Below are 20,882 nucleotides of genomic sequence, written 5' to 3' on the forward strand. Positions count from 1 at the left end.
TGGCATGATCTTGGCTCACTGCAACTTCCACCTCTCGGGTTCAAGCAACTCTCCTGCCTTAGCATCCCAAGCAACTGGGATTACAGGCATGGGCCACCAAGCCCAGACAATTTTTTTTTTTTCAGTAGAGATGGGGTTTCTCCATGTTGGTCAAGCTGGTCTCAAACTTCCAACCTCAGGTGATCCGCCTGCCTCAGCCTCTCAAAATGCTGGGACTACGGGCATAAGCTACCACACTCATCCCTATATTTCTTCATTCAAATATTTGTATCCTAATAACAACCTACTGTTGGCATACTTACAGATAAATTGCTTTCATTTGTAACCTGTATTAAATGTTACAAAAATAATTTGACTATATATTTGACTATAGATTTTTGGTATGCAGTAAGTTAATTCGGAATTTTCTATAATAAAAAAATTTTAATTGTGTTATTATGAGCAGAAAAAAATACAATTAATTTTCTTTCTATCTTTTTTATGAGACAGTGTTTCACCATGTTTGCCAGGCTGGTCTCGAACTCCTGACCTCAGGTGATCCACCCACCTTGACCTCCCAAAGTGCTGGGATTACACGCGTGAGCCACTGCACCTGGCCAATTTTCTTCTTCTTTTTTTGAAACAGGGTCTCCCTCTATTGTCCAAGCTGGATGGAGTACAGTAGCACAATCTAAGCTCACTGCAGCCTCCACCCCTCTCCACTCCCACCTCAGCCTCCTGAGTAGCTAGGATTACAGGCACACACCACCACAACCGGATAATTTTGTATTTTTTTGTAAAGATGGGGCCTCACCATGTCACTCAGGCTGGTCTCGAACTCCTGAGATCAAGTGATTCGCCTGCCTCAGCCTCCCAAAGTGTTGGGATTATAGGCGTGAGCCACCACGCCTGGTCAAAATATAATTATTAATAATTTTAAAGAGCGAGCTGAGATATGCAGTTCTTGCAAACAATATACCATTATGTAAACCACCTGCTTAGTTTTAAAAAGTAAATTTTATTAATGTACTTAAGTATTTATTTTGAAGAAATGGTAAAAGGATAAAGTAGAACCACTTGGTTTCTCTAGAGCTGAAGATCTTAGCAAACAAATTATTATTACTATTTTTTTTTTGAGACGGAGTTTTGCTCTTGTTACCCAGGCTGGAGTGCAATGGCACCATCTCAGCTCACCACAACCTCCGCCTCCTGTGTTCAGGCAATTCTCCTGCCTCAGCCTCCCGAGTAGCTGGGATTACAGGCATGCGCCACCATGCCCAGCTAATTTTTTGTATTTTTAGTAGAGACGGGGTTTCACCATGTTGACCAGGATGGTCTCGATCTCTTGACCTCGTGATCCACCTGCCTCGGCCTCCCAAAGTACTGGGATTACAGGCGTAAGCCACTGCGCCCAGCCTGCAAACAAATTATTTTGCCTATAATTGGAGTAGCCTATTTCCCCACAAAGAGAGACTAAATAATTAATCTCTCAAAAGACAGCTATATAATTATATTAGATAAAAACAGTCAATGCTTATATTCACTTATTACATGTTAGGCATTGTTATAACTATTTACATATAAGCTCAAGTATTCCTCACATCAAACTTAGGAAGTAGGTAAAGTTATCATCCCCATGTTATAGATGGAAAATGAGGAACAAAGAGTAATTTGTCCACATCACATAACTGTGAAGTAGCAGAGCCAATGTTCTAACCCTGGGGGTCTCCCTTCAGTGTGTAGTCTTATCTGCTATGCTATGCTTTCTCTAATAATTTTGTAAGGGTATAATTAAAAACAAGTAGAATCACAACGGCCATTCCAGATAATCCACAAGTTGTCTTTCAACAGCAAATTTAATAATATTGTTGCAGAAAAGCCAAAAGAGTGCATGGGGGTGAAGGCAATTCAAATTTGGACTGGAAGGTGTTTAAATGTGAGAAATCACCTCTTTTCGTAATCACTTAGAATATATAGATTATAACTTAACATGGAGAATTTCAGGTACTGTATATGTACAGAATAAAAATCATTTAATAAATGAGGAAAATGAAGGCCAGAGTATACTCAAGAGCCATAAAAGTAGCAGGGCAGCATATGCAAACCAAGGGGATGGTCAAGGAGAGAATTCCAAATGGATCCTCAGTATATGTGAGATGGCATTTCTATTGGAGGCACAGCTTCAACAAAAAAATTATGGATTCCTTGCCTTTCAAGTCACTTACTACATATGTATTCAGAGCTAACAGAGCACACATTTACTGAACTGTGGATAATGGAGAAGGTCAGTCTAATAGAGGAGAAAGGTTAAAACAGGCATACATACAAAAAAAAAATCTGTGGAGACAACAGTATCAAAATGACATGGCAATTTTCACTTGTTTTAATCACTCCCAGGATGCCAATCACTTTTTCCTCAAATAGTCAGATTAAGCTCAATGTGTCAATTCCTTATTTCCTCTTACCTCCAGAGAAGAATTTATCACCAAAGCAAAAGCTGAAGCTGAGATTGTGTAAGACTGATGAAGTTCCTTAATATACTTACATTGCCACTCTGTCAGTTTAGTAAAGGATAAATGCAGGTATGCCTATAAAAGGCATAAAAGCATTTTAGTAAGCAACATGTTTGATGTTATTTGTAAGCTTTGGGGCTAGGAGAACACTTTGAAATTAATAATGAATGAGGATTAAAAGACTAGTGCAACAGACCAGGCCTCTAGTATCCAGGGTCTCAACAAGCCACATGCACAGATTCCTGTTATTACAAATCCTTGAGTGCCCACATGATTCTTTGGTAACAGTGGCTTATAGTTTCACCATTTAGTAAACCCCTTACTCTAAAAAAGAAACAAAGAAACTACAAAATTAAAGCCAAAGAGTTCTGCCATGGCCTAGATGTAATCAAGGTAAGATGAAGATATTAGAGAATGCCCTTAATCAATTATGGCTTTTGTCCTTGCAACAACAAAAACAAAATAGAGACACAGACACATACCAGGAGAACATCATGTGACAGCGGAAGCACAGATGGTAGGATTACGTATCTACGAGTCAAGGAATTCAAAAGACTGCCTGCAATCACCAGAAGGTAAGAGAAAGGCTTGGAACAGATTCTCCCCCTAGACCCTTCAGAAATAGCATGGCCCTGCAAACACTGATTATTTAATTATATAACAAATATCAGTATTATAAATAACCTTTTGTTTTAAGCCACCAAGTTTGTAGTATTTTGTTACAGCATCCCTGGGAAACCAATACAGTCCTTACTGATCTCCTTAAGCTCCTTCGTTTTCTCATCAATCTATAATTTAATACTTCAGTAATCTGGCATATGTCCCTTCTAATTTACAGACACTAAATATGTTTTAAATTTTGGTTTTAAACCCTCTTGTTCAATAGACAATCCTAAGAGCATTTTCTCTCTCCTTATTCTTGTTCACTTCTCTGCAGTACTTAACACTATATTAGCCTGATTCATGCTGAGTTGTGACAGCAAATAAATACACAGTCATGTGCCACTTATCAACAGGAATATGCTCTGAGAAATGTGTCATTAGGCAATTTCACTGTTCTGCAAACATCATAGAGTGTACTTACACAAATCTAGATGGTATCTTATTGGTTATAGTAAAAGGCTACAGTAACAAAATAAAGTAGAACAAAGAATCCATTTTCATACTGCTATAAAGAGCTGCCTGAGACTGGGTAATTTATAAAGAAAAGAGTTTTAATTAAGTCACAGTTCAGCATAGCTGGGAAGGCCTCAGGAAACTGACAATCAAGGTAGAAGGTGAAAAAGAGGCAAGGCACCTTCTTCACAGGAAGAAGCAGTGCCAACCAAAGCGGGAGGAGGCCCTCATGAAACCATAAGATCTCTTGAGAACTCACTATCATAAGAACAGCATGGGGAAAACCACCCCCATGATTCCCTTGATTTGGGAGAGTCATCCCCACAATCCCCTTGATCATGGGGTGATCTGGGTGGACCCAAAGCCTAACCATATCAGTTACTAGGAAATAAGGCTTCATTATCTGCACAAACTTTTACCAACTTAGATCCTAGAGTATACACTGGATTACTTCAGTACACTTCTTACAGCAAACCTGTTTGGGTAACCTCTTTCATTTCACTGGGAGGAAGTGAGATCATTTTTAGGTTCTAAAGCAATGCCATGATTTTCACACCATAATGCTATTTTGTTATGATAGAAATTCAGCTCTAGTGTCTTGGAACATAGCTGACAAACTCAACACCAAAAATAGAAGTACTTTTAACAGCTACACCTTCTCTCAAAATCCATACATAAAGACATTTTATTTATATATATTTTTATTTATATGTAAATATACACTTAATACTATTTATGTCTTTAATATACAGACATAATATATAAAGATAATATACAACTTAGAGCCTGTTGGTTCTTAATTATACAATCTCAACAAACATGGTACTCAAATTTTGATAGCCAAATCAAATTAAAACTACCAAATTATAAAGTGAAAAGTCTGTCCCATAAGCAGGCTAACAAAATGAAAGAGTGAGAAGTATCAGACACCACACCACTGGATAATTTACAAGAGTTAAAATCCTTACTACACAAAGTAAGGTCTCAAGATAGGCAACATCCCAATCAGTTCAGACCTTGTGAGAAATCCAGAACTGAATTTTAATAAGATGTCCAGGTGATCTGTTGCTTGTTGAAGGTGTATGCACCTTCAGATTTGAGACCTCTGGTTCACAGTTATTAAAGCAACTGGAAACTGCTAAAATAGCCTGTCTGGAACTATATCAACTCTTCTCCTTCTTGTGAACCATCCATACCCAAATGAAAGTCCAACTTCATAAAATATAAATGAAAACTCACATATTCACTTAAAATGATTACAATACCTTGAGCACTTGAACTTGACCTTCTGTGGTAATCTCCTTTAAAAGTTCACAAAAGGACTGGCATAGACCTACTGCATATGTCTGAAATTCAATTAAATGTCAATACACACATAAGAACATATCTGTAATATCAAAATGGTATAAAATTTCATTTGGGACTCATTATAATCTATTTGAGAAGAATACACTAAAGGTCTAAGCATATAAAATTTCAATTAGAACTCTTAGAAAAAGTTAAAAGAAAAACGATTATGCTGAATAAAAATATAGATTATTGATACATTAATTTTTAGAGGAATATAAAAATGTGTTTGCTGACATAGCACATTTTCTGCATTAAATAAGAAAGGAACGGCAAGCAGCACATCTACCCTGCAGTGGAAAATGCTCAGCCAATGTTTCTTTGCCTTAAAGTAATAGACCAACCTTAAAATTCTGAAGAGGCACTCCCTGATTTCAAGTAAGAAATAATCAAAATAGTAATTATATAATTTCATAAAATGTAAATCTACTACAACATACCTGTAAAAATTCTGTTGATGATAAAAAGATATAACCATTGATGATCTTAAAGCAAGTTCTGAGATTTTCTGAACTTAGTTCTGCCAAAACAATAAATGTCAAACAAAAAAAAAATAACAAATTAATTCACTGCTGAAAATTAGTTTAAATGAAGTGATTCATTGTTATTTAAAACAAATTTACATACTCTACAAACGTCAGCACTATTAAGACTACTAGTATCTATAGATATCTATCTAAAAACTAGCATCACTAGGATTTAAAGGTTACGGTCAGCAATGATCATGCCACTGCACTCCAGTCTGGGCAAAAGAGTGAGACCCTGTCTCAGTGAATTAATGAGTGAGTGAGTGAATGAATGAATGAACGAACAAATAATGTTATCAACCCAAAACTTAATGTTACCTCATTTGCTTTTCACTAGTTGAAACATTCAGAAAAAAAAGCCATGCTCCCCATATTTTTTCCTTTCAGAAAAAAAGTACCTAATTATTCGACCCAACCTTTCATTTCAAATGAATTTTTACTGCTAGCATGACAAACTACATGAAGCTGAATCATTTTACCATTATAGTTTGACATTCGCTTAAATGGGTTCCCTTGGTGAACATTTAATGAGTGTTACTACACTTGCACTAAATATGCGATATGACTTCTCAACAGACTCCTAGTAACACTCCAAAAAATTATATTAGGTTTAAATAGTTTCAATCTTTCCACTTTGTTCTCCAAATCTGGTCCCCTATAAAATATCACACATATAAAATGTTCTTAACATTTAATTACCAGAATAACATCAGAAAAGGATATCATTTTTAGCTATTCCTTTGCAAGTGTAGAGTAGAAACTATTTGTTAAAACTGAATATGATCAAAAGTTGATGCAGTACTATTTTATATGTCTCACTAAATAAAATAATAATATAAAAGGATACAGGCTCCATGTATAAAATTACACAGATTAAAATATGACTCCCAATACAATGTCGACGCCTAAAACCTGCCATTCTTTGTAACAAGTATTTTGGAAATTATATTCACTCACAATAGGACAGATTGTTTTTTTCTTAATTTCTGGCAAAAGATTAGCCCCTGTGTTCTTATCTGTCATTTCTAAATAAAAGAAAGAAGACATTATATTCATATGTGAATTTTCCATTTATTTTCACAAAAGAATGACAATCCAACCTATCTCAAAATGTCTTTGAAGGCATTAGTTCCTAAACTTTAGGATTTGACAGTTTTAAAAAATTAGGATGGGAAGAGGACAGGAAATCATAACTTATTACTAGTTACTAATCTAAAAAACATTTTAAAAAGCTGTCATCTTAAGTATCTTTTGACGACAAAAGATAAAATCTCAGGATAAAGGGGGCTTTTGTATTAGATTAAAGCTATCATTATGAAAATTCACATTATCTTTTCCTCCTCAAGGAGAAAACCTGGACTTGTGCGCACTTTTTTGTAGATCAACAATGAACAGCAGACTGTTTGGTGACTGCCACGAAAAGTAAGGCAAAGGGTCTATATTTAAGAGAAAACTGAGAATGGCTGCATTCCAGGCATATCAGAGAATATAATTTTGAAATAACTGCCAAGTATAATTTTATCAAAATCAATGTTAAGGAAAAAAAAAACAACACTTAAGAAAAACTGATATAAAAAGAAAAGAGCCCATCTCTTCCTACAGATATTTAGAAACTATTCCTGGACCATTCTATACAAATTTGGTCACTTCCCATTGCTTTCCATGCCTCTAACATGCCCAGGATGGCACTGACAAAATTTTCTTGGGCATATTATCATCAGCAAACACTAAATATTGATATTACACATAGCCCTGAATTTAACAAATTTATCTATTTAACAGTACTGAACAGTATTCACTACATCCATAAGTTCCATGTGAGACTCTAAAGAAAAATGACTGTCTAGGCCTAATACCAAGAAGTTACTAGGCCTCGACAGTCATTTTTCATTATCTGAAATTACTCAGTATCTGAAAATAAATACATATCTATTGCATATTGCAAGATGTCAATCATGCAATAGATATGTATTTATTTTCAGATACTGAGTAATTTATATCTAAGGTTCTCAGTCAGGGGCAATTTTGTCTGCTGCAGGACATTTGGTAATGTCTAGAAACATTTTTGTCATTGCTAACATCCAGTAGGTAGAAGGTGGCGATACTATTAAACATCCTTCAATGCACAGGGAAGTCCCCCATAACAAAGAATTACCTTGACCCAAATATCAACAGAGCCAAAACTGAAAATCCCTGATTTAAGTGACTAGGTTTTTCTTTTCATAGACTGCTACAGAGCTCTAAGGTAAACCTGCATATAACCCATCAATGTATTTAGTTACGTACTGTGCATATATGATTCATATCTTTAGTGTGATTTTATCTTATCATCTACTCCTATTTGCTTTTATTTATACTTTTGCTCCTATTTTTAATTTTTATTTTACATGTTATATATTCCTTTAAATTTCTGTGAGGACAGGAAGTGAATTATTAAATTATGTTATAAAGAATCGAGAGAAATCTACTTCATCCTTTCTAAACTTGTTAGAAAATTACCAGCTGAAAGTTTTACAGTTAAAGGAACATTAGTTCCATTCACAGTAACTAGGACAAGAGCCAGTCACATGCTGATCTTTTAAGTAAGGAGAATATTAAGTAAATTAACACCATAACATAAATTTAAAGAAAAAAAGCTATTAGAACTAAATTAATAGAATTACTTCCAGTTATAGCCTCTGGTTCTACTTAAAATTTCTCAGATTCTATTTACATTTAGGGAAAAGGATATAAAATGAATCTTAGCCTTGAATATATTTATACCTAATTAATGCATCCTAAAAACTATTAACTTAAAAATCTTAAAGTGTTCTATAATGTTGGCTTTATATATTTTAAAGTAGGAAACTTCCTGCCAGTGACTTTCTTTCTTTTATTTTTATTTTTTAAAGAGAAAGGTTCTCACTCTGTTGCTCAAGCTTAAATGTAACAGTACAATAACAGCTCAGTGCAGTCACTACAGCCTTGATCCTCTTCCTTCAGCCTCCTGAGCAGCTAGTACCACAAGCACGGCCCACCAAGGCCAGCTATCTTTTATTTCTTGTAGACATGGGGTCTTGCTATGTTGCCCAGGTTGGTCCCGAACTCCCACCCTCAAGAAATCTACCTGATTACAGGCATGAGCCACTGCAACTAGCCCAGTGGCTTAATTTTTGCTTAGATAAATATAATAGCAATCACATTCATTAAACAGATAGTTTAAAAGCATTGTTCTAATAAGAGAATTTAACTGATACAAAAACAATGTTCATTTTAGTTTATACTCTTAAAAGATTAAAATAAATATTCTGGTTGTATTTAAAAATAAATTTTAAAACTTGTCTGAAAGAATGTACATGCAAAAAGCTGTATGTCAAACAATTATTAGTGCTATACTCAAACAAAAATAAAGGTAATACTGATGTCAAGATGTACTAATAAACATAAATGTAATTTGTAAATCGAATTTCATTACTGATGTAAATATACATACCGCAATGCAGAAAACAAATTATGTTCACCATTTTTTGAATGATAAAAGTAGAAAACAAATAATTCAATAGCATTCGCATCACCTATATTCATCAAAACTTTATAAAGTAGAATTTTTTTAGTCTTTCTTTTTTTTTTTTTTTTTTGAGATGGAATCTCACTTTGTTGGCCAGGCTGGAGTGCAGTGGCACAATCTTGGCTCACTGCAACCTCCGCTTCCCAGGTTCAAGTGATTCTTCTGCCTCAGCTTCCCGAGTAGCTGGGACTAGAGGTGTGCACCACCACACCTGGCTAACTTTTGCATCTTTAGTAGAGATGGGATTTTGCCATATTGGCCAGGCTGGTTCTGAACTCCTGATATGCCCTCATTAGCCCCCCTAAGTGCTGGAATTATAGATGTGAGCCACTATGCCCAGCAAGAATTTTTTAAAAATTAAAAAAGTTTGAATTAAATATATGTTATATAAAAAAATTGCAATTTCATTAGTTCTTCATTCAGTAAGTAAATCCGGAAGAGCCAATCAATGGTAGGATTATTTTAAAATAGGAGTAATGTTAATAGTGATAGTAATAGCACTAACATACCAGCAAAACATTTAGATAATACTTACTATGTGCCAGGCATTATTCCAAACACATAAAAGTCCTTATTGATTTTGTTAGAAATATGTATCAATTACAAAGCTTTATATTGTTAAAACTACACTAGAGGCTGGGCACAGTGGCTCAAGCCTGAGAGGTGGGCAAATCACACGAGGCCAGGAGTTCAACAGCAGCCTGGGCAACATGGTGAAACCTCATTTCTACTAAAAAAAAAAAAAAAATTAGCTGGGCATGATGGTACATGCCTGTAGTTCAAGCTACTTGGGAGGCTGAGGCAGGAGAATTGCATGAACCTGGGAGGCAGAGGTTGCAGTAAGCTGAGATCATGCTACTGCATTCCAGCCTGAGCAACAGAGCAAGACTCTGTCCCCCCACACAAAAAAACCAAAACCAAACTAGACCACTTACCTAAAGCTCTACTAAATACAGTGTTATACAGTTACAGTAAAGTAAGTCATATGCTTTCCATTTAAATCTCTTCTTGGTTACCAATCCCTCTCTCACCACTCTAAGGGAACTGAACATTATGGAGACCAAGCATGCTGAATTTGAGGTAGAAAACAGGGTGAAATGAGACCAGTGTGTGAAATCACACATATGTGAAAGTAGCTGAATGTTTTTCATGACAAAGTTGGTAAAAGGTCTGGTTGAGGTGCCTAATCCTAGGTCAAATATAAAGAAGCCTGTCAACTGCTTCTTTATAAAATGGCAGGGTATGTGCCAGGCACAGTGGCTCATGCCGGTAATTCCAGCACTTTGGGAGGCCAAGGTGAGTGGATCACAAGGTCAGGAGTTCAAGACCAGCCAGGCCAACACAGTGAAATCCCACCTCTACTAAAACTTCAAAAAAAACAAAAACAAAAACAAAACAATTAGCTGGGCTTGGTAGCAGGCGCCTGTAATCCCAACTACTTGGGAAGCTGAGGTAGCAGAATCTCTTGAACCCAGGAGGTAGAGGTTGCAGCAAGACAAGATCGCGCCATTGAACTCCAGCCTGGGCAACAGTGAGAGACTCCATCTTAAAAAAAAAAAAGGTGGGCACGGTAAAGTAAGTTAGGTAGAACACAACTAAAAAGGCCTTGACCAGAGAACCCTATTTTCTTTCTCTATCATGACTGAAAGATAAAATTTTTCCTAGTAGATCAACACCTATTGCCACTGACTTCATCTTTGGTAAGTTTTTCCTTTTATGGGGACTCTAGATAACAAAGAGCAAATGGTTCCTTATTAGGAAACAACTGGTTTCTATTTGAGAAGAAGAACAAAAAATTTCAGAGAAAATGTTAGGAACTAATCACATTAGCCACCATGGTCATCCAACAAATAAAAAGAGAAAATGACTTTTTAACCAGTTATAATCATTTTAGTCCACATTTGCTGGTTTTTTAAAGAGTAAGTCTATTTTTCCAGTGTGTCATTCGTTATACCTCAGGGACATTTTTGCCTCTGATAATCCCAGCACTTTGGGTGACCAAGGTGATCACATCACGAGGTGAGGAGTGTGAGACCAGCCTGGCCAACATGGTGAAAACCCATCTCTACTAAAAATATAAAAATTACCCAGGTGTGCCAGGTGTGGTGTTGCACACCTGTAATCCTAGCTACTCAGGAGGCTGAGGCAGGAGAACTATTTGAACCCAGGAGGCAAAGGTTGCAGTAAGCCGAGATCAAGATCGTGCCACTGCACTCCAGCCTGGGTGACAAAGCTAGACTCCATCCGAAACAAACAAACAAAATTCTCAGCACAAATACGTTCTTAGACCTCCCCCAAAACAACAACCAAAAAAACATAAATAAATAAATGTCTGCAGACATTGCCATAATAATGATGCCTGTCTTCCTAGTATTTTCCTAGCTAAATGCCCTCTCATGACAATATTTAAACTATTAGGTTAGTATAACCAAAGTTCAAATGAAGGAATTAAAATTGCTTCATTGAGGATCCATGAATGGAAAAAACATATGTAACATTTATAATACAGTTTCTAAATAATCAAAACAAGGAAATATTTTGCAGACTGAAACAGAATGAAAGGGCTAGTAAACAGACTATATACAATTCTGAAATACGTGTTTAAGTATGAACCTACCCTGGTAAACACCCACAAAAAACAACCTATAAACAAAATATTATTTATCAATTTTTACACTGATACATATTTGAGAATGGTAGATATTATATAACAGAAAAGTAGTGATTTATTAATTATCATCGAAATACACATTTAGATTAGAAAATGAATCTAATTAGATCGCATTCATAAAGGCTATAAAAGAGATTAGCCTACTCATAGCAGAGTACCCCATTCTCTGGTTTCATGTACCAAAAGTGTTGCTTAAAAAATATGAGGCTTCGTGACTTCAAAGTTCATTCATAAGCAATATTTCAACAAACAATATAAATAATTTCCTGATACTTAAAACTCTTTGGGTAGTTCCTTAGCTAAAACAGAAAAATCTGTGCAAACAGCTTCTGCGATCAATTGATAAGACAAAATCCATTGTAAAATAAGCTAGATTAAAAACACAGTATATAGAAGCAGTTTTACAAGACAGTCTTCTAAATAGCTAAAAGAACTTCTATCAAACATAGAAAACTTACCAGGCAAATTCAAGCTCAATTTGTAATTTGTTTCCTAAGAACATATTGGTATTAAAAAAAGTTTCACAGTGATATAATCTAGTGTTCATTTTTAATAAGCAGAAATGATTCTAAAAAGTTTACAGCAAAATCTAAGACCATTAAAACATAAGCAGGACATGGTGGCTCACACCTGCAATCCTAGAGCTTTGGGAGGCCAAGGTAGGAAGATCACTTGAGCTCAGGAATTTGAGTACAGCCTAGGCAACATAGTAAGACATCACCTCTACAAAAAATTTTTAAAAATTAGCCAGATGTAGTGATGTTTGCCTATAGCTCTAGCTACTCAGGAAGGTGAGACGGGAAGATTGCTTGAGCCCAGGAGTTCGAAGCTGCTGTGTGCCAGCTGTGTGCTGTGTGCTGTGATCATGCCACTGCACTCCAGCCTGGGCAACAGAGCAAGACCTTGTCTCAAAACAAAACAAACATGCTGTCAAAATAAAGTCATTAAGAGGGGGAAAAGAAAAAAATAAATAAATAAAATATAAAACAAAACAAATGAAAAAACACCAATGGACTTACTTGTCAATATCAGGGATTAAATCAAAATGGAAGGTATGTATGTTCTAAACATTGAGTACTCATGGACATAATCATGGCAAAAATAGATACGTCGGCGTACTAGAAAGCAGAGGGAGGAACTCAAAGGTTGAAAAACTGTTAGGTACTATGATCACTACCTGGATGACAGGATCAATTGCACCCCAAACCTCAACATCACACAATATATCCATGTAACAAACCTGTACATATAGCCCCTGAATCTACACTAAAAGTTTAACTAAAAAAAAATACAATAATATTTGTTTCAATGCCTCCAAATTATGGTTGCATTAAAAAATCATTAGTAAGTTTATGCTTTAACACATACCAAGAAGTGGTGACATATTCTGAAATATACGAAGCAACTCCGGTGTAACACATGGGCTGTTTTCCAATGTTACTAACCTAAGAAGGAAAAACAGGTGATTAAATCCCTTTCCATGCCCATGTAAAGCCATTAACATAATGACTTAAATATTAAAAAGGTCCCATTTAAATGAAGAAAGATAAATGGATAATCAGTAAGTGATAGAAATTATCTAAGAAAGAATTAACCAAATACCTTAAAATAAAAACCTGTCTACAGATTATGCAGTATTTCTATATAAATAGTAGCAAAGGTAGTGGAAAGTAACTACAGTTGAGCCTTGCACAGCATGGCTTTAAACTGCGTGGGTCTACTTATACCCAGACTTTTTCAACCAAATGTAAGATTAAACAGTATTCACGGGGTGCAAACCCCAATATATGGAGAGCTGACTTTTCACATACACATGTACACAGGTTCCACAGGACTGACTGCGGGACTTTAGTATGCATGGATTTTGGTATATGTGGTAGTTCTGGAACCAATCCCCTGTTGATAGAAAGACATGACTGTATATACTAAAGTATCTATAATAATGAAATTATAACAATAAATCAAAAGTATAACTATTACGAATTGGTCAAGGACATAAAAACGTTATTTTGCTGTTCTGATTTTCTTGGTATGTTCCTCTGCCACATGTAATTGATATGTCCTTTAAAGAGAAACTAGGCTAATAAATTAGTAAAACAAATTATGCTAAATGCTGAATAAATATGAACTTAGTACAACAAAGGCCAATTACAAGCCAATCTGACTGCATTAGCAGTATGCAACAATCCATAATATAATACATATACATGAAAGGTTTAATAAAACAAAGGCCAATTACAAACCAATCTGACCACAATCCATGATATAATGCATATCCATGGTGGGTTATCACAGAAGTCTGTGATTGGCCCAACCCTCAAAACAAGGAGAAAAACCATGATTGTCAAAACAGCAGCCAGAAAAGGAGGGAAAAGCCTATTCAAAATCTAATATTGGCTTTAAAAACTAAAAACTGAGGAATAACCTGATGATGCTAATCAAAACTGTAAAGAAACCCCGGCCCCCACCATTGGTCTATTTCCAGTTCCTTTTATTAATGAATTGTTCAAACGTACAAAGAATAGATTGCTACATATCACAAAAATCATTCAAGTACAATAAAAACAATTTTAAAATTGTTAAACAAATATAGCACTGATATAAAATCAAAAAGAGTCACAAAATGTAGATCATAGATCCAACTCATTAACAGAGGAAGAAATAAAATTAGATAAAATATTAGAAAAATGTTTAATATACATTAGTAGTGTAATTCACCACCAAGTAAAGTTTATCCTAGGAAGTCAAGGTTCTTTTAAGAGAAGCGCTTTTTTTTTTTTCTAAAGAGAAAGATACGCTCTTTTGAGTAGATGGCAAAAAGCAATCAAATTTGTTTTTTTTTTCAATGATCATACTGCTTTTAATGAGATATAGCTGATACTGCTGACTGCTTACCAGTATTCATTACTATCCCATCCAATTTTCTTAAAAATAAAAAACTGTTTATACAAGGTCTTTTGTTCTAATTCTGGTTAAAAATAATTTATTATATTAAATGTTATATTAAGATAGAAGGCTAAAAGTTGACGAACTAATTTTGTTAGAATGGAAATCAAATGACAACAAACCCATAAACCTAAAGCAAGTAGAATGAGATAATAAAACATAAGAGCAGATATAAATAGGAAACAAATATGCAACAAAAAGAACCAAAGCCAAAGGTTGTTTTTGAAAAGACTAGTAACTGACAAATCTCTAGGGAGATGGATCAACAGGAAAATAAAAAGCCATGGTGGGAGATAAATCACATCATCAGTCTAAGAGTTTCACTCTATATTCATGACCCCAAACATCAACTGGTACTGGTTTTATCCCTAATAAATTCAAATTCCCATTCTTTAACATAACTGCTTTATACCTTCTCTCACCTACAGACCTCTATCTAGTATACACTCCTAATTCAGCCCATTACTCCTCGCTAAAGGTGATGCTTCATATTTTGTTAAGAAAACAGAAGCTGTTGGATGAACACCTTCCTATCTCATCCCATTATCAAATTTGAAAAACCGCCTTGGGCCTCCAGTTAAAAAGGATGAAGTATTCCAGCTGTCACCAAAATTTAATCCCTCCACTTAAGCTCTCAATCCCACCCCTTTTTGCCTCCTTCACTTATCCCACTCTCTCAATCCAGCCTTACCCATTCCTCTAGATCTTACATTTCCCATACTACTCAGCTGTTGCCCCGTTTATATACTCCTCTTAATAGTAAAGGAGTTACTATTGTTATCAGTGTGCATACTCTGTATGGACTTAGCTTCAATTCATTCTTCAGACTACTCCAATTCTAATTTCTGTTCTTACCACTCCAGTGTAAACCCTCCTAACATCTTCATGTGGCCAAATTCACATTTCTATACTAATCTTACAAGCAAAATCAGCAACATTTGACAAAGTTGACCACTCTCCCCCTTTTTAGGAAATATTCTCCTCTCTTGGCTTGGTTTTCCATAAAGTATATAGCTCTTCTCTGTCTTTGTAAATGGCTCTTCATGTCCTCAAAATGTTACAAGTGCATTAGAATTCCGCCCTGGGCAGAATGCTCTCTATCTGTCCTTCTCTTCCTAGGCAATCATATATTCTCAGGCATTGAATGCCATATCCAAAGTGTCAACCACTTCAGCAAACATTATCTCATCTTCACAACAACCATGTAAGGATAAAAATTATTCTTCATTTTACAGATAAGGAAATTGTGGTTCACCAAGGATGATTAACTTTTTCAAATTACATATATAATGCAGTAGTATAAATGGGATTGGAGCCCATGTTTGCCTGATTTCAAATATAAATTCTAACCCATTAAGAAAAATTCATGAATATGTACTCTTGAATCTTTAGAGAAACTCAACAAATAAGGTAATTTTTAAAAATTGTCCTAATAATTTATTTTCATTAGCATGTAAATAAAGGCTAGGAAAAAAATTACCATTAACAAAGCAGTACATTTTTATTACTTTTTAATGTAATCCCTTGAAAATATATATATATCTTTAATAAACACATTAATATATTGTTGGTAATACTAGTAAATCTGAGTCTAATCTCTTTAGCATATTTAGATTGTTTTCTAACATTCACCATCATATAGTATCTGCATGCTTACAAAAAATTATTTATATGCCAGGAATTAATATTTTACCTTATACTCTAGAGCAGAGGTGGGCAAACTACAGCTCATGGGCTAAATCCACCCAGGTACTTAGTTCTATAAATGATGCTTAATTGGCACATAGCCATACCTACTTGTTAATATATTTATTGTCTGTGATTGTTTTGACACTGACAGCAGAGTTGAATAGTTGCAACAAAGACTGTGTGACTTAGAAACCCTAAAATATTTAATGTCTGGTTCTTTACAGTACAAGTTTGCCAACCTCTGATCTAAAGTAATCTATCCTTATACAAATAGATATGTTTGAAGATAAAATATTTCAACAGGCTAATTTACAAATGAACCATATAGATGTCATTTAAGTTTGAACAACACCTTTCTGAGGAACATAAACCGCAAATTAATAAGTATCCACCTAGTTAAGTTTTAAAGTCATTCATATCCTGATAGAGATCATTATTTACAATTTGCACCAAAGGTAATTTCCAAGAACCAAAACTGTTAAATTCTAGACATCTAGAAAAAACAAGGGAAGGAAGGAAGGAAGTTCCAAAGAAAGAGAGGGAAGGAAGAAGAGAAAAAAATGTTCATTTATTTTATGGTTGATTTCTATGATTTGCTTTCTTTAACTGCACTATCAATTTATATAATGGGATTTTGAAACTTTTCATGTATTACTGAAAGACCGTCTCTGGATAAAACTGTTGTCAACAGCAAAGCGAGCTTAATAAAGCAAAAGAATTTTCTAGCACAGTTGCTTACACACCGTGGGCAGTCAATAACCCTCTGCAGCCCTGAGCTGCCACAGAAGCATGGTATTTTTTTTAAAACCTCTTAATACTGCATACTATTAATTTACTCAGTAAAACAATAAGTAAGACTATAAGCAGTTTTGCCATTTGGGGCAGAGGTATATCTCAATGCTTGGTTAAGTAGTAAGAGGACCTCAATATCCCCCCAAAATCTCATTTAACAGATTAGAGATTGTAAGTCAGTAACTTTTTGGAAAAGTTACCATGAACCCATTTTACATGACAAATTTCAAAAGATGAAATGCAGCTGAGTTCCTGTTGAAAAGTCCCCCTTTAATTGTAATCCTACACTGAGTGACAGCTGCCCAAAAAAAAGGAGATACATGCCCAGTTTGAAGAAACAGAGTTTACATTTTTGTTTTCAAAGCCTTATTACATGACCTTAACTTTATTGGCATGAGAGTAGGAAAGGTCACGAATAAAATAAGATCCATGGTGTTAAGTTTTTCCTCTTACCATAATTCTAAACCATCTTCCAGAAGATAAACATGTGGAGGCTGAGAAACATCTGTACTCAGTTGAATAACTGGGAGCAGGAAAGGGTACAGGTTCTTGCTGTCTGCTCCTAATCCCTATGGGAAGTATAAATAAAACTTATAAGACACTCTAATGTCCCATCCCCCATCAAAAAAATTACCTATCATATAAAAAATCCTCAAACCAATTTATTAAAAAAATGAATCATATTTTTAGAAAGGCCCTAATTACAAGCAATAGTAAAACAAAGTTAGTTCTGTTTATAATTGGAAAGCAAAAATCAAAAAATACTATTCAATTGCCTATTGGCAGTAAAAAATACATATGCCAAGGCTACACATATTTGTTCATTTTAAGAGACTGCACATATAAGAAATATCTATTTTCCTCTCCCTGTCACTTCAGATGACATTTTAACATTGGTATTTTAAATTCTATAGATGCTCTCACCTAAATAATTAATCTAAAATGAACCCACCCTAATGTTCATCAGTAAAACAATTAAATTATGAAACTTCCATATTCTAAAACACTGAGAAGCCATTAAAAAAGATTTGGGGGATGAATGCCCCCAAATGTTCATCAGTAAAATAATTAAATTATGAAATTTCCATATTCTGGAATACTGAGAAACCATTAAAAAGGATCTGGGGGCTGAACGCTGTGGCTCACACCTGTCATCCCAACTCTCTGGAGGCCAAGACAGGAGGACTGCTTGAGGCCAAGAGCTGGAGAACAGCCTGAGCAACATGGGAAGACTCTATTCTTGAAAAACATTTAAAAGTTAGCCAAGGCCAGGCATGGTGGCTCACACCTGTACCCCCAGCACTTTGGGAGGCTGATGTGGGTGGATCACCTGTGGTCAGGAGTTCGAAACCAGCCTGGCCAAGCCAACATGGTAAAACCCTGTCTCTACTAGAAATACAAAATTAGCCAGGCGTAGTGGCACATGCCTGTAATCCCAACTACTTGGGAGACAGAAGCAGAAGAATTGCTTGAACCTGGGAGGCAGAGGTTGCAGTGATCTGAGATCGCACCACTGCATTCCAGCCTGGGCACCAAGAGTGAAACTCCGTCTCAAACAAACAAACAAAAGTTAGCCAAGCATGGTAGCACCTGCCTGTAATCCCAGCTACTCAGGAGACTGAGGCAGGAGGATTGCTTGTGCCCTGGAGTTCAAGGCTGCAGTCTGTGAGCTATGATCCCACCACTGTACTCCAACCTACATGACAGAGCGAAAATCTGTCGACTCCCCCAACAAAAAAGGATGGGGGGATTTGACATAGAATTTTAAAATTTCAAACAAATACTTTTTAAAAGATGCACAAGTGTGTATAACAATTCCACATGTCAAACAATTTTTTTAAATATCTAGATATCTGTATATGGTGTACACAAAATGTTTCTGGAAGCAAACAGAAAAAACTCTTAATGCTTCTTAGATATAGGAAAGGAAAAAGGATGATATTGGGATGAGGGCAAAGGAGTCCTTTGTTTTTACTTTTTAAAGAAAAGTAAAACATATTTAAGAATTTTTGTTAATATTTTTCATGAGTCAAGAACACAAAGATGTAAGAAGAAGAGAAGTTTTTATCTAAGATTCTAGTTTGCTGAATTACTGTCTTAGAGAAGTTGATTCAATGTACTACACAGTAAGTACTCTGGAAGAAAACAAAAGGGGTAAAAAGTCAATCTGTAAAACATAATAATATCTATGATTTGATGAATACAAAAAGGAAACCAAATTACCAAATACCTCCTCACTTAAGAAGTAATTCAAATGTCAATGTAATTCAAAGCATTACAATGCCACACAGAATATGTGTATTCCCCTTTTGATGACATATACTACTAAGTTTAATTTCTGGGGTTGTATTTGCAATTCTCTAGTGTACAATATGTTATTTTTTTAACTATACACATTGCACAATATATTAAATCTCCATAACTTATGTTAAATATAATTTTGGCCCTTTTTATAACAAAAAACCACTTGAAAGACCTTATTAAGGAGTTTTCTAAAGGAAGAGAATTATAAAAATGCCATTATTTAATAGAGTAGTACATTGGGTCTTAAAACTCACTTCAATTTCACTCTCCATAGCTCAATCTTTCATGAAACAAAAAAGAGAGAATATTAAGAAAAAACAGTCAAGTTAATTTTGGTTATGAAGTAGGCTTAAAATTCCCTTGGAAAATATATCTGCTTAAGTGTTTATTCCAATATTCAAAATATGCTAGCATTAGCTAAACTAAAGTAAGTAACTGCTAAAGACACACACTCCCTTAATCAATGATTGAAGAGATTCAATACCTTGTAATTCTAGTAGCTAAAAAAATGTGTCCAACCCCTTGTATGCAGCTTTATGTAAACACCTTTTGGGCCCACAGTAACTACAAGACATTGCTTACAATACTATAAAAGTTCAAAAATAAATTCATCAATTATTAAAATAAGAAAACTACTAGAATAATTAGGAGAGGAAAATTAATATTCTACTATAATTACAGAAGTTGTAAGGAGAAACTGAGTGAAGGATACATGGTATCTCTATATACCATCTTTGAAATTTCCTGTGAATCTATAATTACTTCCACAAAAGAAAAGTTAAGGAAAAAAAAAATCACCCTCTAAATACTGATCTTTCTCAGGCTACTACTATCCTTGGCTCACCTCCCATGTCCCATAAACACACTGATGATATACAAATCTATCATCTCTGCAACAACTGTCTGAACTCCAGACGATCAAGTAACTACAGTACATCATCTGCCAGAGGTATCTCAACCTCTAATACTGAGCCAACTCATTGTCTTCTCAACATACAGGTGCTCTTCCTGTATTTTCTAACTCAAGTGACATGAATCACTCTCTACCTAGTGATAAATTATTATTATAACTACCTCCTGGTTCTTCTTCAGTTCTATTTCCTTAATATTTTTCAAATCTTTCCCCTTCTCTCCATAACTCAGGTCCTCATCATCTTTTTTCTGATTAACAGTCTCCTAGTTAGTCTACTTGACCTTTGGAAGTTTTACCACTTGCAAGCCAGTGTCCTCAGTGGTGCCCTATTTTCCTAAAATAAAAATAAATTATCATGTTTCTTTCTCTGACCTTCAAGAGATGTTCCCTTAGCCTTCCTGACCAGTTCCCCTTACATAAGCTCTGTACTCTATGTTCCTGCTCTACCAAATAAATGCACAGTATTAGAAATCACTGTATTAACATCTGGAGAAGGCTGACAGATGAACGATTTCAACACATGCATTTACTACTGTTG

General features: G+C 35.1%; 1 protein-coding gene across 9 annotated transcripts in view; it reads right to left on the reverse strand.

Annotated features, from left to right (window-relative positions):
- Positions 1 to 20,882, reverse strand: part of IPO11 (importin 11) — a 221,033-nt gene that overhangs the window by 88,188 nt on the left and 111,963 nt on the right. For all 9 annotated transcript variants that reach the window (XR_013532297.1, XM_078365462.1, XM_002744924.5 and 6 more), the window contains 4 exons: positions 17,581 to 17,696; positions 13,069 to 13,145; positions 5,396 to 5,475; positions 4,874 to 4,954 (listed from right to left, as the gene is read on the reverse strand). Coding sequence is in view for 8 of the 9 variants with exons in the window: in XM_078365462.1 (XP_078221588.1) it covers positions 4,874 to 4,954; positions 5,396 to 5,475; positions 13,069 to 13,145; positions 17,581 to 17,696 (354 nt within the window). In the remaining variant the exon portion in view is untranslated. The remainder of the gene's footprint in view (positions 1 to 4,873; positions 4,955 to 5,395; positions 5,476 to 13,068; positions 13,146 to 17,580; positions 17,697 to 20,882) is intronic.

The sequence above is a fragment of the Callithrix jacchus genome, chromosome 2 (assembly GCF_049354715.1).
Source record: "Callithrix jacchus isolate 240 chromosome 2, calJac240_pri, whole genome shotgun sequence".
NCBI lineage: Eukaryota > Metazoa > Chordata > Mammalia > Primates > Cebidae > Callithrix > Callithrix jacchus.